We start from the raw sequence: 23,463 nt of genomic DNA on the forward strand, positions 1-23,463 counted from the left end.
CATTGTGGTTTTGATTTGCTAACGGCTAATGACGTTGAGCATCTTTTCATGTGTTTATTGATCATTTGTATATCGTCTTTGGCAAAATGTCTATTTAAATCCTTTACCCATTTTAAAATGGGTTGATTGTCTTTTTATTGTCAAGTTGTAAGAGTTCTTTGTTTATTGTGACACAAGTCTCTTATCAGATGTATGACTTGTAATTGCTATTTCCTGACTTGTTAACTTTAGTCATTATCCATGGCATTCTGATGTGACAACAGAGTAGTTCTATCTTACCATCACAATCCCCATATCTATCGCCTGCCTCCCAGTATAGCTTTATCATATCCAATATGTATTTTAACAGGCATTCCAGTGATTCTGTTGCTTAATTCTGAGAATCATTTGCGGATTTGTCAGGTTAGGCTAAGCTTAGGCTAAGCTTATGCTAGGCTAGCTACCAACCCCAAAAGATCAGTGGCTTAACACAACAAAGGTTAATTTCTCAAACTTGGTGAGAGTTGGGGATAGTGAGGTTCTGCTTTCCCTAGTTTCCCATAGATGCAGACTAACCATGATACCACTGCAACAGAGGAAAAGAGTACATGGAGATCTCACACCCATTTTTCCACACTGTGGTCTAGAAGTAATATAAATCACTGCTGTTCACAGCCCACTTTTCTCATATTTCTAGCTCTTTGATTCTGACAAGCAATTCTGAGAGAGATGTTATTATACATTCTATATAGGTGACTGAACTGAGGCTCAATGAGAATAAGTGATTTATGCAAGGTCACATACTGGTAAGGGGAAGGGCCTCTACTGGAACTTAGGTTCATCTGGCTTTAAGGCAATGATCCTTAACTAGTTTGCTTTCCTAAACAGAATTATTTGAATTTTATCTTCACTCTATTAACCAACTAATCCTTTAAGAAGTCAGAATAACGGTAATGCTTCTTCAGATGACAGATGTATGAGCAACGCTCATAATGGCACCAGTTCTTCCAGTATTAATGTCTTTAAAAGGCATTTGATGCCAATTCACAGCCTGACTGCCTTGGCCACCAAGTCATGGGTTATGCCTATAGTGGATGTAGGTATTCAGACAGGTGGTAACACCTGTTTTCTCCTGGACTTGGAGGATGACAGGTCTTTTTAAGTCCCTTTTGCCTGGGGTATCCTATACTTTGGGCCTTGGATGACTCAAACATCAGAAGTACTGCACCAGTGTCACCAAAACAGGCCCAGGCACAATCAAGGTCCTTCTGGGAGTCTGAGTAAGGTTGGTTGGTTGGGTGATTGTCCTAATTGAATCCCCACCCCTATTGTTTTGAAGGCTATTCCATTGGACTCTGAGAGAAGAGTTCAACCTTCCTACTTCAAACTCAAATTATCTGGTCAAATCCAGACTGTAGCTGGCCCTGAAAGGGAGCAATGCTTTAAAGTTCTATGGTATGGAGCTTAATTTCCATCCCTACAAAATTCTTCTTCATACTCCAAAGGAAAAGAGAACAGGGAGAAAGAAACAAAGCTTTGTGACTGAAAACAAAGAGTTTTCTCACTGGAGACTATTGAGCCTATCACCTGGTCACTCTGAGTCAAAAGACAATGACATATGTTGCTAAGGACAGTCATATAATAAGAGATAGTTGGGGCACCTGGGTGGCTCAGTTGGTCTGCCTCCAGCTCAGGTCTGATCTCAGGGTCCTAGGATAGATCTGTTTCTTGGGTTCCGTGCTCAGTGGGGAGTCTGTTTCTCCCTCTCCTCCCCTCTTTGTGCTCCTCCCTGTTTCCTCATGTTCTCTCCCTATCTTGCTATCTCTGTCACTTTCTCTCAAATAATTAAATAAAATCTTCAGAAACAAAAAATAGAAGAGATCGCTACTTTGCTTCTTCCTCACTATCTTCCCAAACCAAATAAAAACTTTTGAAATAAGGAAATAAGTGTTCCTGAAAATAGGCCCGAACTCCTTATCCACTGCAAGCCACTAGAGCAAATGAGTTTGTACTGCTTATGGGAACCAAAAGGAACTTTAGATCTAATGTTCTTTAATTTGTAAAATGAACAAAACAATTTTTTATTTCAGCTCCAAATGGAGAGCTGAAAATAATGGCATTCACACTACAACAGAAAAGAAAATTGGATAAACTGCAAAACAGCATTTTTTCTTAAAACTATCAGAGAACTGATTTCATGGGCATAGAATTATCCTAATATCGAGAGAAAAATTCATGGAGGGAGAAATGGGAAGTAAGCGTCTGCTTATCTGGGGTAGATACCCCCAAACAACATATAGACCAGTAGGAAAATTTAGGAAGAAATTGCTAATGAATTTCTAAAGACTGAGTGAGAGCATGAATGTGTAAGGTCCCTGAGGTAAAAATTATGAGAAAGACAAAAATTATGCATTCTGAAGAAAAAAAAATAATAATCAGAACCAGAATCAGATATGTTACAGGTCTTAAAACAATTGAACAGGGCATTTAAAATAACTGGTTGGTGTTCTACTTCTGGCATGGTAATGTGAGGAACTCTGAGAATCCACTCCCCAGTGAAATTGCTGGAAGTTATTATTTTTGGTAAGTTTTTATTTATTCATGAGAGACACAGAGAGAGGCAGAGACAGAGGCAGGGTGAGAAGCAGGTTCCCTGCAAGGAGCCCAATGTGGGACTCAATCCCAGGACCCCAGGATCACAACGTGAGCCAAAGGCAGATGCTCAACCACTGAGCCACCCAGGTGTCCCTGAAAGTTATTTTTTAAAAGTAACCATTTAAATTCTTTGGGAAATGGCCATAAGGGCATACAGCAAATGAAAAAAAAAAAACATATTTCTTTAAGAAAATCTACTAAAACAGTAAAACGCTGAGAACCTGTGATATCTGAACCAAGCTTTGCTCCTTCCTATCTGGCTCCCAGATCAGCATGATGGAAATTACATGCCTAAAGGGTACTACCAAGAGCACAGGTCTCTTCACCTCAGCTCACATCTGAAGGGTCACATTACCTTTCCAGGATAGACAGGAGAGAACTTCTCATCCTGCCTTGAATTATCTGTTGCTCAGGCCAAGTTCTGAGTGAGTGTAGGTGAAAGGTGGGGGCTCCATTCTGCCCATCCCTAGCTCCAGAGCCTTGTAGCAGAGACTTTCCTCAGTGGGAGAGTCAGGCTTTGAAACAGAGAACCCAGTCCCTTTCCAAAGGAACTGTCACACAGTGTAGAGAAGTTGAAGGCTTAAAGCAATAAAAAAAATGAAGATTGTGGTGAAACGAAATTAAGAGGAGGTCAGTTGATTAGAGATATAACTTAATGTCAGGGCAGATAGTTTACCAGAGACTTAGGGAAAGAGACAGCTAAGTAGAGTCTTATTGGGGTTAAAAAAAACATCAAACAATGACCAAAAATTATCTCTCATAAGAAGCCCAAATTTCATACCATGAATTGGTGAATTTATGACCCAGCACATTTTCAAAAACAACAGAGCAAACAACAGGTATTAGTGGAGCTTTAATAGTTAGTGTGTTAAGGGAAAGAGGACTGACAAAACCAATTTCATCCCACAGTGACTATGGGCATACCCAGTGCTGTGCCCCCACAGGAGCAACACAAGAGGTTTCACATAGTAGGGAAGAAATGGATGTGTCTAAAATAGCCAGTCACTAAACAACCAAGCAAACAACCCCAGAGTAAGAAAACCAGTACTGAGTTGCTAAAATGTATTATCTGAAAAAATTTCAAGACATGAAGAGAACCAGGAAAGTATGCCTATATATGGGGAACAAAGCAGGCAACAAAGCAGGTCTGTGAGAGTGACCAGATGTTAAATCTAACAAAAACTTCAAAGTAGCCAATATAAATATACCCAAAGAATGAAAAAGAACTGTAATTAAAGAATTAAAGGCAGGTATGTTGACAATGTTACATCAAGTTGAAAAAATCAATAAAGAGATAGAATTAGGGGATCCTTGGGTGGCTCAGCAGTTTGGCCCCTGCCTTTGGCCCAGGGTGGCATCCTAGAGTCCGGGATCAAGTCCCGCATCAGGCTCCCAGCATGGAGCCTGCTCCTCCCTCTGCCTGTGTCTCTGCCTCTCTCTCTCTCTCTGTGTGTCTATCATAAATAAATAAATAAATCTTTAAAAAAATTCTTAAAAAAAAGAGATAGAATTTTAAAAAGAAACAAGTGGAAATTCTGACAAGTACAGATTGAAATAAAAAAGTCATGACAGGAGCTCAACAGTAGATTTGAGCTAGCAGGAGAATGAATTTGTAAACTCTAAGATTCATAGATTTTATGTAATCTAAATAAGAGAGAGAAAAAAGAAAAATGAACAGATCTCAGAGAAACATGGAACACCATTTATCACACTGACCATACACATAATGGGAATAGCAAAATGGAGAGGGAAAAGGAACAGAAAATATTTCAAAGAAATAATGTTTGAAAACTTCCCAAATTTAATGAAAAATATTCATCTACATATCCAGGAAGCTCAGTGGATTTCAAGTAGGATACAAGCAAGAGACAGGCAGACACAACATAGTAAAAACGGCTGAAAGTCAAAGACGAGGGGAAAATGTTGAAAACAGCAAGAGAAAAATGACCCCTAACTTATAAGAGAGTCTCAATAATTTGTCTATAAAACAATGGATGCCAGAAGGAAGGAGGACAACATATTCCAACTGCTCAAGGATATTAACTGTTAACTAGCAATTCTGTATCCATCAAATATACCTTTCAAAAATGAAGGCAAAACAAAGACATATTCAGATAAAAAAATGAAAGAATATGTTGCTAGTACTCACCTTATAAAAAATTCAAAAGAAAGTTCTCTAGTTCTGAAAGTAAATAACCCAGACAGTAATTTGCTTGTTTTTTTTTTTAAGATTTTATTCATTTATTCATGAGAGAAAGAGAGAGAGAGAGTCAGAGGGAGAAGCAGGCTCCATGCAGGACTCAATCCCAGGACTCCGGGATCACGCCCTGAGCTGAAGGCAGATGCTCAACCACTGAGCTACGCAGGTGTCCCAACCCAGACAGTAACTTGAATCCATGAAAAATAAAAACACACATACAGGTAAGTATGTAATTATAAAACACAGTACAAATGCATATTTTACCTTTCCTTCCCTTAACTGATTTTGAAAAGCAACTGTTTAAAAACAATACATTTATAACATGTTGTTTGAGTCTATAACATATAGAACAGAAATGTATCTGCCAATAAAAGCACAAAGGACATAGATGGAGGCAAAGCTGTATTGGGCTAAGGATATGAATCCCTAAGGTAACTAAAATACCCCTGAAGAAATGAAGAGAACCAGAAGTGATAAATAAGAAGACTAACATAATACTATGAATATATACTTGCTACCATTTATTTTGCATCTTCCATAAAAGACAGAAAGTTATGTAAAGTAATAATGACAACAATGGATAGGCTTATAACATTTTTTGATATAATATGTATAACAATATTACTGCAATAAGTGGGAATAGAAGTGTATGGGAATGATGTTTCTATATCTTACTGGAATTTAGTTTATATATATATGAAATATGGGACCCCTGGGTGGCTCAGTGGTTGGGTATCTGCCTTTGGCTCAGGGCGTGATCCTGGAGTCCCGGGATCGAGTTCCACTTCGGGCCCCCTGCATGGAGCCTGCTTCTCCCTCTGTCTCTGTCTCTCTCTCTCTCTCTTTCTCTCTCCATGTCTCTAATGAATAAATGAATAAAATCTAAAAATATATATATATATATATATATGAAATATATCCTGGTAAGTTAAGATGTATATGCCAAGTCCTGGGACTATCACAAAAGAAACAACTTAAAGCTATATAATGAAATCGTCATTTAAAGAAATTAAAATCCTTCATTAAAATATAGTCAATTGGGCAGCCCGGGTGGCTCAGCGGTTTAGCGCCACCTTCAGTCCAGGGCGTGATCCTGGAGACGCTGGATCAAGTCCCACGTCGGGCTCCTTGCATGGAGCCTGCTTCTCCCTCTGCCTGTGTCTCTGCCTCTCTCTCTCTCTCTGTGTCTCTCACGAATAAATAAATAAAACCTTTAAAAAATAAAAATTAAAAAAATATGTATAGTCAATTAATGGAAGGAAAAAGAAGGAAAGGAGGAAGAGAGAGACAAAAAATACATCAGACATGACAGACAAAAAGTGAGTTGGCAGAAATAATTCCAATTCTATCAATAATAACATTAAGTGTGAATAAATTAAACAACTCAAATGAAAGGCAGAGATCACCATACTGAATTTTAAAAAGATCCAACTATATGCTGTTTACAGGAGATACACTTTAGATTCACAAATGGATTGAAAGCATAAAGATGGAAAAATATATATCATGAAAACCTGAGGCATTGTATGATGCATGCCCTAACCTCACTGAAAGGGTAGGGAAAGAAACAACTGACCAAGTTTCTTTAGAAAACAGTGTTTTGGCTGCATATTATAAGGCTCAAGATAAAAAGAACTGTACATAATTTCTGTGCTCTGGTTGGGAAATTTGTTTCTTACAGGGATACATGATAACAATTTTGAAATTACTTTAACTATATACTAGGATTAAATAAATAAGTAAATAAATTATATAGAAGAAGAACCAGGTTTCTCACTGTCAGTTAAAAACAAGTGGGAAGAGGGGACACCTGGGTGGCTCAGTGGTTGAGCATCTGCCTTCAACTCAGGGCGTGATCCCAGGTCGGGGAATGTGAGGAGCCTGCTTCTCCCTCTGTCTCTGTCTTTGCCTCTCTCTGTGTGTTTCTTTTTTTTTTTTTTAATTTTTATTTATTTATGATAGTCACACACAGAGAGAGAGAGAGAGAGGCAGAGACACAGGCAGAGGGAGAAGCAGGCTCCATGCACCGAGAGCCCGATGTGGGATTCGATCCCGGGTCTCCAGGATCGCGCCCTGGGCCAAAGGCAGGCGCCAAACCGCTGCGCCACCCAGGGATCCCCTCTCTGTGTGTTTCTCATGAATAAATAAATGAAATCTTTTTAAAGAAAATTTAATTTTAAAAAAAGGTGGGGAGGGTACCTGGGTGGCCAAGTTGGTTAAGCAACTAATTCTTGATTTTGGCTCAAGTCATGATCTCAGGGTCATGAGTTTGAGCCCCACTGGGAGTAGAGATTACTCGAATTTGAAAAGTAATAAATGGGGACCCCTGCGTGGCTCAGTCAGTTGGGTGCCTGCCTCTGCCTCAGGTCATGATCTCAGGGTCCTGGGATCAAGCCCCTTGTCGGGCTCCTTGCTCAGCCAGGTAGTCTGCTTCTCCCTCTCCCTCTGCCCCTTCCCTTGCTTGTGCACTCTCTCTCTGTGTGTGTGTCAAATAAATAAAATTTTTAAAAAATAATAAATGGAGAGAAAGCTAAATAGATACCTGTCATAATGGACTAGAGTCACATGTATAAGTATCAACTTATGTGGGGAGGGAGGGGAGAGGGAAAGAGAGAGAGAGGAGAGAGATACAGACACAATAAATATTGTAGGTATGTGTTTATACAGTTTAGCATACATACATCTCCTTGCTCTGTCAGCTGAGAAGTCCTAAAATCAAGGACACTCCAGTAGCAACAAAAATATCTTGCATTCAGGTCTTAATTACTATATATGATTATCCCATAAAAGTAACCAAAACTGCTTGGAGAAATGGCTGATTATTGGGCTGAAAAAAGCACAATACCAGATGAACCTGGAACATCTTTTAGTACCAGAAAGCAAGGAAGCAGAAAAAGGATGAAGGTATGCCGACCTGAAGGAGCCCCTAATGGCCAAGGCTGGAATAATTTGGACCAAATATCAAATATCAAATAATGTTCATATAAGCCCAAAGACTTAAAAATTCATTAGGGGTGCCTGGGTGACTCAGTTGATTAAACATCCGACTCTTGATTCAGGCTCAGGTCATGATCTCAGGGTCATGAGGTGGAGTCCCATATCAGAGGCCAAGCTCAGTGTAGATTAAGATTCTCTCTCTTCCTCTCCTTCTGTCACTCCCCCTTAAAATTTTTTTTCAATAAAAGAATTCATGAGTCATACTGATAGAAAGAGTTGTATTAATAAATAAGTGGTACAGGAGAGGACAAATCTTCCTTACAGAATAATTTGGAAGTATTAAATGTAGAAGGAAATGAGTAATATAAAAATTTACTATCAGAACATCACTGTAATAATCATTGCAGGCAAAATCCACAGAATATTTGCATAGCTTCAAATTATCTGACCCCAAATATTTATTAACTACTATGGTTGTTTTCAAACACATATCCATAAATTCTTTGATATTCCTCCTTCCAGGAGGTAGAACTTAATTCCCCTCTTTAATGTGGGCTAGATTTACTAACTTGCTTTTAACGAATAGAGTACAAAACAGAAAGATATAACTTCACAAGTGGAGAAACCAAGACTACATCATCTTAACCAAGTGATCAAAATCAACTTCACCAGTGATCAGTCATATTGATATCATATAACCCTGATATTGTGATGAAAAGGGCATTTCACCTCTGTGATATTCTGCCCCCACATCACTAATTCCAGTTTAACTATGAGAAAAATATCAGACAAGCCCAAATTGAGGAACATTCTACAAAATACCTCACTCTTCAAAATTGTCAAGGTCAAAAAATAAGGGAACATTGAGAAACTGTCACAGAGTAGAGTAGACTAAAAAGACATGTTAACTAAGTATAACTTTGTATCCTGTGTTGAATCATGGAACAGAAAAAGGACATTGATAGGAAACCTGGAGAAATCTGAACAAAGTCTGTAATTTAGTTAACAGTATTGCACAAAAGTTAATTTATTTGTTTTTATAAACGTAGTATAATTATTGGCAAAGCTGGGTGTAGGGTATCTGGAAATGCTTTGTAATATCTTCAAAACTCTTCTTTAGAACTAAAATGATTTCAAAACGAAAAGTTTTAACAATACACTAGGCTGAGTTTCAAGAACCTATAATAAAACTCTCTTAATGATTGAAAGTGACTGAATAGTTGAGGAAACAAACTGAAATGTCATTACATAAATTAATTGTTCAGAGAGAAAGGGAGAATTTGACAGACTGCAGTTGACAGCAATTACTGGGAAAAATAAAACCATTTCATGTTATGGCAGAAAATTGGAACTACTTAATAAACTAGTTGTGTGCATATATATATATGCATTCATTATGTGTATGTGCATGAAGCAGTATTCTTTAAATATTGATCTGCCACTTGTCACTCAAAAAATATAATTTTAATATTATGCAATGTCATTTATACGTGCATTATTTCATTCCTTTTTATATCTGTACAATTTCCATAGTATGGGTAATTTTTTTTTGTTTTTTTTTTTGGGGGGGGTAATTTTTTAAATAAATTTATTTTTTATTGGTGTTCAATTTGCCAACATATAGAATAACACCCAGTGCTCATCCCATCGAGTGCCCCCCTCAGTGCCTGTCACCCTGCCACCCCCACCCCCTGCCCAGCTCCCTTTCTACCACGCTTAGTTCGTTTCCCAGAGTTAGGAGTCTCTCATGTACTGTTTCCGTTTCTGATATTTCCCACTCATTTTCTCTCCTTTCCCCTTTATTCCCTTTAACTATTTTTTATATTCCCCAAATGAATGAGAACATATAATGTTTCTCCTCTGATTGACTTACTTTACTCAGCATAATACCCTCCAGTTCCATCCACATCGAAGCAAATGGTGGGTATTTGTCGTTTCTAATGGCTGAGTAATATTCCATTGTATACATAAACCACATCTTCTTTATCCATTCATCTTTCGATGGACACCGGGGCTCCTTCCACATTCTGGCTATTGTGGACATTGCTGCTATAAACACCGCGGTGCAGGTGTCCCGCGGATTCATTGCATCTGTATCTTTGGGGTAAATCTCTAGCAGTGCAATTGCTGGGTCGTAGGGCAGATCTATTTTTAACTCTTTGAGGAACCTCCACACAGTTTTCCAGAGTGGCTGCACCAGGTCACATTCCCACAAACAGTGTAAGAGGGTTCCCTTTTCTCCGCACCCTCTCCAACATTTGTGGTTTCCTGCCTTGGTAATTTTCCCCATTCTCACTAGTGTGAGGTGGAATCTCCTTGTGGTTTTGATTTGTATTTCCCTGATGGCCAATGATGTGGAGCATTTTTTCATGTGCTTGTTGGCCATGTCTATGTCTTCCTCTATGAGATTTCTGTTCATGTCTTTTGCCCATTTCATGACTAGATTCTTTTTTTTTTTAATTTTTATTTATTTATGATAGTCACATACAGAGAGAGAGAGAGAGGCAGAGACACAGGCAGAGGGAGAAGCAGGCTCCATGCACCAGGAGCCTGACGTGGGATTCGATCCCGGGTCTCCAGGATCGCGCCCTGGGCCAAAGGCAGGCGCCAAACCGCTGCGCCACCCAGGGATCCCTCATGACTAGATTCTTTGTTTCTTTGCTGTTGAGTTTAATAAGTTCTTTATAGATCTTGTATACTAGTCCTTTATCTGATAGGTCATTTGCAAGTATCTTCTCCCATGCTGTAGGCTTTTAGTTTTGTTGACTGTTTCTTTTGCTGTGCACAAGCTTCTTATCTTGATGAAGTCCCAATTGTTCATTTTTGCTTTTGTTTCTCTTGCCTTCATGGATGTATCTTGCAAGAAGTAACTGTGGCCGAGTTCAAAAAGGGTGTTGCCTGTGTTCTCCTCTAGGATTTTGATGGAATCGTGTCTCACATTTAGATCTTTCATCCATTTTGAGTTTATCTTTGTGTGTGGTGCAAGAGAGTGGTCTAGTTTCATTCTTCTGCATAGGGATGTCCAATTTTCCCAGCACCATTTATTGAAGAGACTGTCTTTGTCAAATACTAGTTGACCATAAAGTTGAAGGTCCATTTCCGGATTATCTATTCTGTTCCATTGATCTATCTGTCTGTTTTTGTGCCAGTAAGTATGGGTAATTTATTTAATCATTCCCATATTAATGCAAATTTAGATTTTTTCCACCAACTTAGTGTTTCAGCATTGGAATGGTTACAAACTTGAACCAGATAAAGTTTTTGTACTGATGGCATTTTCAGATAAGTGAGGGATACAAAGGAGAAGGCCAACAAAACAGGGTGAAAGTGTTCAGATGCAAAAATACAGGGTCGAAAGGATAGTGTAGAACAGGCAACCAAGGCAGAATCAAGAGGCCAGCATAGACTTTCTTCTCATTATAAATTTAATTTTTTAAAGATTTTATTTATTTATTTTTGAGAGACAGAGTGGGAAAGAGAGAGAGAGCCTGAGGGCACAACTGATGAAGGGGAGAGGCAGGAAAGGAAGGAGCAGACTCCTGGCTGAGCAGGAACCTCCACCTCCATCCCAGGACCCTGGGATCTTGAGGGGAGCCAGAGCAGAAGGCAGATGCTTAACTGACTGAGCCACCCAGGCGCCCCTAAATTTAAAATTTAAAAGCACTCAGCCTACAGCAAGTGCACTCACTCCCCAACAACTCATCTTCTGCCACAGGAAAAAGTTGCCTGGCCCAAGCTGTAGTACAGTTGAAGTGTGCCTCCCCTGAACCTCTCAAGAGGTTCTACATAGATGCAGATCTTAAGGTTTAACTAAACAAAGCAATCTAGAGAATCTAGCTGAGGTGGATCTTGAGCATTCTCTAACATATTAAGTCTAAACAGACCAACTCAGGGATTCCTCTTACTGTGGCCAACATGGATACCATTGGGGACATTTAAAATGGCAGTGGTTATGACCTACGATTTCAGGTTCACAGCAATTCATAATAAGCATTATGCCCTGATAAATAGAAACTCTTCACCACAAAAATCCACAATATATGTAACATTTAGCTGTGAGTTCAGGACGTGGGCAGAATTAACTGGAAGAGATGAAGAGTATCATTGAAGTTGTGCTTCAGGGATGCCTGGGTGACTCAGTCAGTTAAGCCGCTGCCTACGGTTGGGATTGTGATCTCAGGGTCCTAAAAGCAAGCCCCCACATTTGGCTCCTGGCTCAGTGGGGAGTCTACTTCTCCCTCTCACTCTGCTGCTCCCTATGCTTGTGTTCTCTCACTCTCTCTCAAATAATAAATAAAATCTTTTTTAAAAAAGAAAAGGAAGTTGTGCTTCAAATTAGGTTCATTTGCTTGGATGTGGCAAATAGCTATTTTTTTTTTTTCAAATCGCTATTCTGAATAGTTTGTGAAACTTTTGAAATTTATCCATCCCAAATTTCCAAATGTCAGGGAACATAGTAGGGAGGGATGGTAGAAGGGTTTACTTTCTGAAACAGATACAGACTAATTGGAAATCAGGTTTTCTGTGCTCCACTTATCAGAACATGAATGGACTACCCTCTGTAGAACAAAGACCTATTGTGTTGTGTTTACTTTGCTCTGAAAGGGGAAATCCTCTTAGAAGATGGCCACTTGAGTCCACACAATGCAGCTAAACCTTTGGATCTGGAGGAGATTTTGCCATGCTGGGAATGATATTTTCAAGCCATACAGACTATGCTAGAGAACTAAAAGGAGGGGAATAGCTGTCTCAAGCTCTACTGTGGGATGAGCTTTGAAACAGCACTGAGGGGGGCACTTGACGGGATGAGCACTGGGTGGTATTCTGTATGTTGGCAAATTGAACACCAATAAAAAATAAATTTATTATTAATAAAACATTCTTGAAAAAAAAAGAAACAGCAATGAAGAAATATGCAGTAGGAGTTGCTGAATATAGAGCCTCAGAACAAAACACCATGGAAGTGACTTCTAAAGGGATTATAGAAAACAATATTCTGGATATCACAGTCTTGTACAAGAACTCCTGGCTGCTAAAATGCTTCCTTCTGTCTTCTCTCCTCTTGACACCTGAAGGACTTTGGGCTTTGGAGCTATCCCTAGTGTCCTCTTGGCACATGAAGACAGGGCATTGATTGGGTCAGAAGCTCAGGGCATCTACTTCCTAGATTTCATGTCTTTATTGTTAAAATTAATATGTGCACCTTTTCCATTTCTTTTTAAAAATAGATTTAATATAATGCTATTATCTTCAAAAATCTACTTATATTTAAAAGCTACTGTGATTAACTTAATTTCAAAGGTAGCTCAGTGTTATATTGATGCACTGAAATTGCTCAGGGACAACAATAAATGTAAAGGCCTGTATAATCTGGCTGTCAGGTGTGCACCAGTGAGGTGACTGATGTCTCTCTTGTGAGTATTTAGGAAAACAAGGTCAATATTCTCTATTGATAGCTCCATAAAAATGGTATTAAAGTTGCTCTGACTACACATAAGCAGAATAAGCAGAAGAGGGGACAATGAAACTTCAGCTTTAATTTTTTTGCAGACAGAAAGAAGGCTCATCTGTGAGCCTGCAAACAGCTCCTTCTGAAACTCAGATTTCTGGGAGATGCACCATTAAAAATTACAAGAGCCACTAAAGCAACATGTGAGCTGGAGCCTGACTCCCCATATTTTCAGCCCACCTCTGACCATCTGCCTGGTTAGATATATCCTTCCCCTAAACTAACAGGAAAGGGCAAAGGTACAAGGCAACCTTTCCTAAGGCCCATATGAGGGGTGCAGACTCTTGTGCAGCATGAATAGGAAAAGGGAGAGATCACCTCCAGTTGGGGTGGCTTTAGAGGCTGGTTGATGAAGTCTGGGCCCCTAAGAATGAGCAGGACCAGGATCTAGGAGGAAGTGGAGGGCAATTACAAGGAAAAAATGGCCCATGAGGACAAAGAGAGGAGAAAGCATACTTGGGAAACAGTGAGTGAGAGTTCCTTTTGATGTAGTATATGACAAGGCTGGGAACATGCATCCTCATGCTCAATTCAGATCAATGCTTAACGTCAGGATGAATAAAATAGGATTTACTTCTCTGATGGTGGGGTTGCCTTCAAGAAGGAAAATAAGTTAAGAATAAGGAAGAGTAAAGTTTAATTTGATGGTAACGTGCAAGGTAAATTAGAGAGGGAGAGAAAGTCACCAAAGGCAGATAAGTCAGAGGGGGGTTCTTGTAACAGTCAGGCATGAGGCAGTAAGGACCTAAACCTGTACACAAATGTGTATAGCAGCTCTTTTCATAATCACTCAAAAGTAGAAACAACTTACATTCCTTTGGGTAAATGGACAAATAAACTGGAGCATCCATATAACAGAATAATTACTACTCAGCAAAAAGAAAAGAATGAGCTTGCTACATGAAACAGCTTAAATGACTTTCCAGGGCATCACACTGAGTGAAAGAAGCCTATCTCTAAAAGTGATATATCGTAGATTTCTTTTTTTTTAATTTTTTATATTTTTTAATTTTTTTTAATTTTTATTTATTTATGATAGTCACACAGAGAGAGAGAGAGAGGCAGAGACACAGGCAGAGGGAGAAGCAGGCTCCATGCACCGGGAGCCCGACGTGGGACTCGATCCCGGGTCTCCAGGATCGCGCCCTGGGCCAAAGGCAGGCGCCAAACCACTGCGCCACCCAGGGATCCCTCGTAGATTTCTTTTATTTAATATTCTGAAAAAGACAAAACTATAGGAATTGGGAATAGATCAGTGGTAGCTATAGTTCAGAGAAGGGGGTAAATTATGACTACAACGGGGTAGGTAGCATAAAGGAGGGTTTTTTGGGGGTGGTGATTGAACTGCATCCTGATTGTGGTGGTGATTACACAAATTATACATTTGTTAAACTTCACAGAACTGTACACACAGAAAGTGGCTAATTTTGCTATATGATAGTAATTTTTAAAAATCAGAGTTGTCTCCCATTACATGTAACATCTGAAAGAATGAATTGAAACATTTTGTGGTAGTTCAGGATTATATCTTTACAGTTCACCAGCTATATTTACATTAAAAACTCTCTCTTGAATAATAGATAAATGTATCTCAACTGTGGGATAAATTCTTCATGCTTAAGTATAAATTATAAAACATTAAGACAGCAAAAACATTTATTTTTTGAACCTTTCCTTTTCCATGGCAGGCTTTGTTGTTGGCTGCTGCATCCCCCTGTGACAATCCTAGACAAAAGATCCCTTACTTCCTCCTTCTCATACTCTCCAGCTGGCTCCACTGGCCAGAATGTCATTTCTGGCAACAACACACTTCCAAGTACCAGTGGATTATGGGTTGTTGGAATATCAGTTTCCTTTTTTAACTATTTTTTTTACAGCAATGATGTTTGCTCTGCTTCTGATCATAACAATTACGCATGTTGATAGTTCTCTTTTTTAATGGAACAAAATGAATGATACCAGAATATCTCAAGAATGCCATGAATGAATAAAAATTCTACCTGCTAATAAAACCTCACACCTGAGATACAGGGTACTCTCTCCTTTCTGAGTGTTTGTGAGCGTATGAAAGCTATTTTCCAACATATTTATTTGAATTCCAAAATAAAGTTCACTCTGAAGAAAGCAGGCATTTCTGGGGACACTTCTGATTAACAAGGCATCAGATCCTAAGGGACCTAAGAGGTCTGTCTAAAACCTATTTGAAACCCGAGTGGAAGCCATTCAGCAGTCATCAATGAAAAGGTCAGACATTTAACATTTGGTAACTTGAGTTCAGCCAGAGAGAGAAAAAGTAGTGGATTACTTATATAAGATTGCTAACAAGAGAAAAACGGGCTTCTTTCCAGAGATTAATCTGGGAGTCAGTTTTTTTTAAGGTGCTCTTTTAATAAGATTAAATTTTTTTTCTAACACATCAATATGTTGTGAGAACTGTCATTTCATTTGTAGCCATTAGGAAACTTTGTTCCAAAGTCTTAAAAATTGATAAAACTATTTTGTCTTCCATATTGTGTCAAATATTGATTATATGGCATCTCTTTCTAAAACATTATTGTAAAACTTCATGATCATTTAATATTATGCTTAACGCATCAAAAAATTCAAGAGAACTACTAAAAAAAAATTCCACTCACTCCTGCATTCTTTCCTAGCTGCCTCTACCCCCACTCCTCTCCCCACCTACCACCTTCGACCATTTTAATGCTAGATGGGACTCCTGTGGAAATGGTGGACTGTAGGTCTTGGGGGAGGAGGGAAGATGGGCGAATTTGAAGCAGAGGGAGAGAGAAAGAGATAATTCCCCAAAGAAGGAGAAATGGTCGATTAACCCCTAAGGGGTGGTCCTCCCAGGCGATCCAAGAAAGGCTAATAGCAACTGCAGGGAGAAGATAACAATTCTATTGTCTCTGATTGGCAAATACGAAAAAAGATTGACAGTATCAAGTGGAGGGAATGCAGGGGGCGGGCTGCAGTGTTAAATGGGAGGGGTAACTGAAGACTGGAGCTCATTGATGACGCGATCTTCACGTGACCAGGAGTCGACGTGTGCAGAAGTCCTTATAGTCCAGGGCCTGTTTCCCAGTAGCAGCTCCGTATTACTGGAGGAAAGTGCCCCGGATCCTTTCAGGTCAGTATAAAAGCGGACGCTGCCTTGGGCACCGCGGGGTCTATGAGCCGGAGAGCAGAAGCCAGACGGGGTCGCCACTGTTGTCCCAACATTACAGCCCGCCATGCTCCCTCCATTTTTGTGCAGGAAATTCGGACCTGTTTGGTGGGGGCGGGGGTGGGGGTGGAAAGGGAGAAGGGCGGCCAACTGAGAGTCCCTAGAGAGACGTTGAAAAAATTAGGGAAATAACTTGCGTTTCCCACTCCCTGCTTGCAGGGAACCGGTGGGCACCGGGGAGGGGTGGGGTTGCCTTGAAAGAAGGAGAGGATGAGGACGTGGGACTTTAGATGAACAAGGCCTAGAATCCTGAAAGGGACCGGTGATTCAGGTACTGGCCTGCTCAGCAAGCGCTCCTGTCGGTCTGCAGGACTCTTGGTCTTTTGGGCGCGACACAAATCGAGTGAGGGAAGGAGGCAGGAAAATCCCCTGGATCCCTGCAGGTCAGTGTAAGGGTGCAATTGCCTCAGGTCCCTTCGGGTACGGGGTGGGGGTGTGAGTGTGAGTGCGTGCATGACACCGAAGCACATCTTGGGGTCGCCACAGCCTCTCCCCATCCAGATTAAGCGCTGGAGGCCTTTGCAGAGCCTGCAGCGGAAATGGGGCGGGGGCAGGGGAGGCTGGAGAGAAGTGGAAGGGGGAGGGGAGGTCAGAGACTGCACCAGCCGATCTCAGGTGAGTGGCGGGAGACTGGGACCGCTTGGGAAAGCCCGAGAGGGCGGGAATATTGGAGACCGGCGTCTGACGAGGGGGTTAATTGCTTCCGCGCTGCTCGCGTTTCTGGGCTAGGAGAGGCCTGTAAGCAGGGCCTGCTGGGAAATGGTGGGCTGGAGCCAGAGGAGGAAAGATGGAGCTGGAGCGAGAGGGGGAGGGAAGGGAGGTGGAGGAAGGGGTGGAGTCAGGGGAGTTCTGAGTCTGAGGACCTAGCCTTCTCTAGTTGGAAAACTTTTGACAATTAGGGACCTGAATGAGCCGGGGCCTGTCGCTATGGGAACCTATACTGTGGCTTTTGGTCTGTTTGTCTGGCATCTAGTTGTTTGGTTTCCTTGTTTTCTAGGATTATTCAAAAGAAATACCAGAAAAATATTCAACATGCAAAAGTCTTGTGAAGAAAATGAAGGAAAACCACAGAACATGCCAAAGACCGAGGCAGACCGCCCTTCAGAAGATGTACCACAGGAGGGAGAAGGAAATCCTCAACCTTCTGAAGAAGGTGTAAGCCAGGAAGCAGAAGGAAATCTTAGAGGAGGGCTGATTCAACCTGGCCCAGGGTTTAAAGAGGACACTCCTGTGAGGCATTTGGACCCTGAAGAAATGATAAGAGGAGTAGATGAGTTGGAAAGGCTTAGGGAAGAGATAAGAAGAGTAAGAAACAAGTTTGTGATGATGCATTGGAAGCAAAGACATTCACGTAGCCGTCCTTATCCTGTGTGCTTTAGGCCTTGAATTCTTTTTTGTCTGATATTAAAATCTGGCCCCTGCTTTCTTTCTGTTAGCGTTTTCTGATGTATCTCTGACCTTTGTTTTACCTTTAATCATCTGGTGGAATTTTGTTTTAGGTAGCTTCCTTGTTACCACCATCTCACTGGATTTTGTATTTTGACCCATTCCAGAGGTCTGTTTTTCAATTGGAAAGTTTAACATATTTGCATGGAAATATATTCATTCTATATTGTAAAGTAAAACAGAACAGGTTACAGAGCAGTATATTTAGTACCAGTTCACATGTAGGATTAAATCCCAAATTTGTGTGCGTGTGTGTGTATACATACATACATATATCAAAAATTTGACTGCTTATTTCTGTGTGGCGTGAGCTTTTTTCTTTTTGCTTATATGTATTTTTTTCATGAACACATGTCACACACACACAAAAAAAAATTTATAATTAAGAGTTAAATAATTTGCAACCAGCTTATAAGGGCAATGGGGGCACCTAAACTCTTGATGGAAGAACTATTAAAAAAAAAAAGTAAACCTCAAGTTACCTCTGGATCTCTTAGCCAGAGGAATAAAACTGGCAGTTATTACAGATATACTTAAGACTCCGTCCTTTTCGAGGGGAAATCATTTGCCTCACAGGGCTGCTGTGAGGAAGAAATGAGGTGACTGAGCTGTGGCTTGGTGGACTCTTGTTCCCGCCTGTGCATACAGAACCCCAACCCACTACAGAACATCAGTTATCTGAGGGAGGGCCCTGACACTTACCTGTGCTCAGGGGCAAGTCCATTAGTATGCAGGGCAGTGGGGACTTCCATGGCAGTCCTCTGCTGTTGAGCCCCACCCTCCTCCCCTGGGTTTTGCCATGCCTGCTGGGCACTGCTACCTCTTCTGCTGGGTCCTTTGCTGTCTGTTGGCCCTCACTGCTCCTGGCATACTGGAGTCCTTGGGTGTCAAAACCCACTCCTAGAGTCCCCAGTGGGTTGAACCCCCACTCTGTCTTCCAAAGCCTCTGCTTTATAGTGACTCTTAAACAGGTGAGATTGCTCTAGGATTGCTTGGGCCACAGTGCCTTGCAGGGTTCTTAGCAAACAGCCCCTTCTGTTTTCAATTCCAGGACCCCTCCTCTAAATCGGAGTCAGACACGATGAGGCCATTTTGGGAGTTGGACCAAGGTACAAGTTTGAATTTAAACAATGTTGTAGTCAGAGTTGCCTCGGGTCTAAGGACTAAGGTTTTGTCCTCTTCTGAGATGATCTCTCCCTAAAGGCTCCTGGAAGGCCTGACTTGCTGGTTCACAGGACTTTGAATATGGATAAGTCGCACACAGCAATATAGGAAACAGATCTAAGGAAATAGTCCCTTCACCCTACCCCAACTCCAGTTGAAACATGAAAAAGACTAGTGAAGGCACTACTAGTAATCTAAATGTACTAGTAGAAAGGCTATCAGGTAAACGTTAGGAATTGTATTTCCCCTACAGAACAAAAATGTCTTTTCTCCTAATAGTCCCACATACTTGTGTTTAACTGAGGCCTCATGTTTCAATATTTAGTTGGTTTCTTGATTTAATTATTACTAAGGAGCTGGTGTTATCCACATTCTGCTATTGACTCCCACAAGTTTGTTTCTCTAGTATTCTGGCAAGCAATTCCAAAAAGAAAGTGCATGAAATAGATTGTACTCCAAATGTTTCATCAAAGTCCTGCATAATCACCTGCATTAGAACCACCTTGGGAAGCATCTTTAATACTGATTTCTGGGGCTTACCTTAGGACTCACAGGAGGTGGGTTGTAGAAGTAACAGCATGCTCCACTAGGTGATTATGATACACATCGAAGCATGAGGGTGACTGGTAAATACAGTATTTTCCATTATTACAAATATGAGCTTTAATTAGAAGACAATATTGGTGAATGTTTATTGAAATTCAGAAAGTAGGGGCGTATAAGAGTGCTTGCCTTTAATTATGAAAGACTGACAAATTTATACATAAAATTTAAAAGATTTCCTTTAATAAATAATACATAAAGCCAAGGGAAGGAATGTAATCTTAGATATACTCTCCTTCACTGAACACCATGTTTGGCCATACATTCACTCCTTACAATATGAGTAAGATATATTCAAGATCTCTTTTTTTGTGATCAGCACACAAAATGGTGAGCCAGTCCTACACCCTTTGGCTTTGTTTTAATTTTTTCATTGTGTGATGTCATTTTGGGGGAAATTCATGTCTCCAGACCATTCTTAAAGGTTGCAATAGCCTGATGGATGCCAGTTGGTCTGGACTCTGGTTGCAGTGAGATGAACTTCAGGGGCTAACTGTATCAGTTTTACAAGACAGGATAAATCCATTCTCCTGGTGCTCAGAGGGGGTGGTGTTCAGGTAGGATGTGGAAGGGTTCACCCAAGTCACATTCCTCCTCAGCGTGGATCTAACTATGATTTCTCTGCTTCAGCCTGCAGCCAGGCACAGACTCTCCCAAGCTGATGACTGGGCTGTCTTCGACATACTTGGAGGACAGTTACTGTCTTTCCTTTCCTTCTCCCTTTCTCTTTTGGGGAACTTTTTATGAGGGAAGATATAAAGCCCCAAAGATTCCTAACTGGAAACATTGGTCATGACAGTCTTTGGCTAAGCAATTGTCTTAGCCAAAAGACAAAAGACTTGGAGATAAAGCAGAAGAGGTTGCCTCTCAAGTCCAATGAAGTAGCCCCCAAAGCAATTGAAGGGAAATGGGGACAGATCTCAGACAAGACCTCCCTCATCACTCTCCCACCTACCTTGCTTAGACTCCCAGAAGGGCCTCTTGTGTCTGGGCGTGTTGGTGTGGTTCTGCAATAACTTTAGCTCTGTGTATGCCTGGTGCGGTACTTCTGATGTCTGTATGAGCCCAGGCTCAGGGATATAGGAAACCCCAGGTAAAGGAAGCATGCAAAAGCATATGGTCCTACAGTTCAGGAGAAATGGGGTGTCACCTTCTGTTTGAACAACACCCTTGCACTGCAGACCCAGCCCCTAACTTGGGGCCAGGGCAGTCAAGCTGTGAATTGGTATGAAGATGCTTTTAAAGGCATTGATGTTGGAGGAAGCAATTGTGATCCTTTATCTTTAGGTTTCTCATCTGAGGAATTATTACCACTTTTTTTTTAAGATTTTATTTATTTATTCATGAGAGACACACAGAGAGCGAGGCAGAGACACAGGCAGAGGGAAAAGCAGGCTCCATGCAGAAGCCTGATGTGGGACTCGATCCCGGGACTCCAGGATCATGCCTTGGACCGAAGGCAGGCGCTAAACCGCTGAGCCACCCAGGGATCCCCTTATTACCACTTTTTTTTTTTTGATATCCTAAAAGACTGGTTGGGCTAAGGTGAAGATAAAATTCAAATTCTTGGGTTTAGGAAGGCAGAGTGGTTAAGGGTATGGCCTTAGAACCATAATAACTTGGGTTTCAATCTGGGCTCTTCCCCTTATAGCATGCAACATTGCATAAATCACTTATCTTTTTTTCTTGGAGGACACCTACTATCTTTGAAACTGAGCCATTTATGGGCTCCCTGGAAATAGAACTCTTAGATCAAAGAGAAAATGTCCTCTCCACCATTATCATTGCTCTTATCATCATCATAATTATCACCACCATCATCATCATCAAAGGATGGTATTGAGTGAATATTCAATGGATTCCTGTTGGGCATAGGCCACATACTGTAAAGATTCCTAAGGATCAGTAGGCAAGTCCTGGGAACCCATCATCTGAAAGAGTGAAGCCAATATAATGTGAAAGCAATATGGCTGGAATTGGATTCTCTGCTTATAAGAAGTATGAGCCCAGATTCATTCATCTCTAAAATAAGTGTAACCCTACATAAACCCTTAAGACCATTGTTGGAAGTAAATGCAGAAGACTATATAAAATTCCTGGCATGCAAAAGACCCTCAGAAAATGTTAGATCTTTGATCATCATTATCAACAGTGCCATCATCATCATCATCATCATTCATCATTATCATCATCAGGTTATGCTGAGATAATACTCAAATATGAAAGTTACTCAAATATGCTTCCTTGATTCCATATCACCCTTCCAAAGGAAAAGTCTATTCTCATTTCTTTCATTCAACCTTATCCCTTGCATAAGCAAATGGTACATAAACTAAATGGAATAACTGTCATTCATTTGAAATTCTAAAATAATTCTTTTTTCAAAGATTTATTTATATATTTGAGACACAGAGAGCACGAGTGGGGTGAGAAGCAGACCCCCCGGAGCTCATTGTGGGACTCCAGGATCATGACCTGATCCAAAGGCAGACACTTAACTGACTGAGCCACCTAGGCACTCCAGAAATAATTGAATTCTATATACATTTACAGCATTTATGCACTCTGGTCCCTTTTGTGTATTGTAAGATGAGAAACAAATTCCTTCTAAATTTCCAATTTATTTAGTTATCTGCCTGAAAATTTAAAATCATGAAGAAAATCTTACTTTCATGAATTACAAAATATGATGTAGAAACATCTCATTGACATGGAAAGCCATTTCTGATCATCATACTGTTTCATGAGAAAGCCAGCTGCAACACACACACACACACACACACACACACACACACACACGGTAAAGAGAAATATCAAACAATTTGAAGTGAATATTTCTATTTTTTTAAATTTTTATTTATTTATGATAGTCACAGAGAGAGAGAGGCGCAGAGACACAGGCAGAGGGAGAAGCAGGCTCCATGCACCGGGAGCCCGATGTGGGATTCGATCCCGGGTCTACCAGGATCGTGCCCTGGGCCAAAGGCAGGCGCCAAACCGCTGCACCACCCAGGGATCCCTGAAGTGAATATTTCTAAATGGTATTATTATGGGAAATTTATAAATTCATCTTTATTCTTCTCTGTATATCCAGTTTTAACTTTTTAATGAACATGTTGAGTTTTTCCATAAAGATTTTATTTATTTGAGAGTGAGAGTGAGAAAGAGAACATGAGTGGAGGGAAGGGGGAGGAGATACCAACTCCCCACTGAGCAGGGAGCCCAACACAAGTCTCCATCCCAGGACCCTGGGATCATGACCTGAGCTGAAGGCAGAAACTTAACTGACTGAGCCACCCAGGTGCTCCGTGTAGTGTTTGTATAATTCATACATAAAGGTGAAAGTATTATAATACCATTTCTCCTATCTCTTTAGCTGAGATAGGGCCTGTTGGCTCTTCCAGTTCCTTGTTTGCTTTCTGTTCCATCTTACTTCTGAGAAGAACCTGGTGTAAGTGTCAGACCTCTGAGGGTACTAGCTGAGGAGTTTCCCGGCTCTATGCTACCTGGGTGCCACTCTACCTTGTGAGAAATGGTGTGCTTCTATCTTTGTTTGTGTGTGTGTGTGTGTGTGTGTGTGTGTGTGTTTCTGTCTTTGGTCACAAGGTGGCATTTTATAACTACTTTCTAAATATTCTCCTACAAAGTGATATTATTATTTCAAAAATAAAATAGCAATAAACATAATTTTTAAAGGACATTACGAAACTCATTCCTAATTCTGCTATTAAGAATACACAAGTG

General features: G+C 40.6%; 2 protein-coding genes across 4 annotated transcripts in view; one reads left to right on the plus strand and one right to left on the minus strand.

Moving 5' to 3' along the window:
• BEX3 (brain expressed X-linked 3) overlaps positions 1 to 23,463 on the minus strand; it is a 323,487-nt gene that overhangs the window by 113,636 nt on the left and 186,388 nt on the right. The window lies entirely within an intron of this gene.
• TCEAL8 (transcription elongation factor A like 8) lies at positions 16,255 to 17,932 on the plus strand. Of its 2 annotated transcripts, none has more exons than XM_077890417.1 (3): positions 16,255 to 16,410; positions 16,817 to 16,889; positions 17,504 to 17,932. In XM_077890417.1, exon 3 carries the CDS (start codon positions 17,539 to 17,541, stop codon positions 17,890 to 17,892), a length of 354 nt encoding a protein of 117 aa, XP_077746543.1. In that variant the 5' UTR covers positions 16,255 to 16,410; positions 16,817 to 16,889; positions 17,504 to 17,538; the 3' UTR covers positions 17,893 to 17,932. The 2 variants fall into 2 exon arrangements, with proteins under 2 accessions (XP_077746543.1, XP_077746544.1); XM_077890418.1 differs by having other exon boundaries at positions 16,263 to 16,410; positions 16,778 to 16,889.

Source organism: Canis aureus, chromosome X, assembly GCF_053574225.1.
Source record: "Canis aureus isolate CA01 chromosome X, VMU_Caureus_v.1.0, whole genome shotgun sequence".
NCBI lineage: Eukaryota > Metazoa > Chordata > Mammalia > Carnivora > Canidae > Canis > Canis aureus.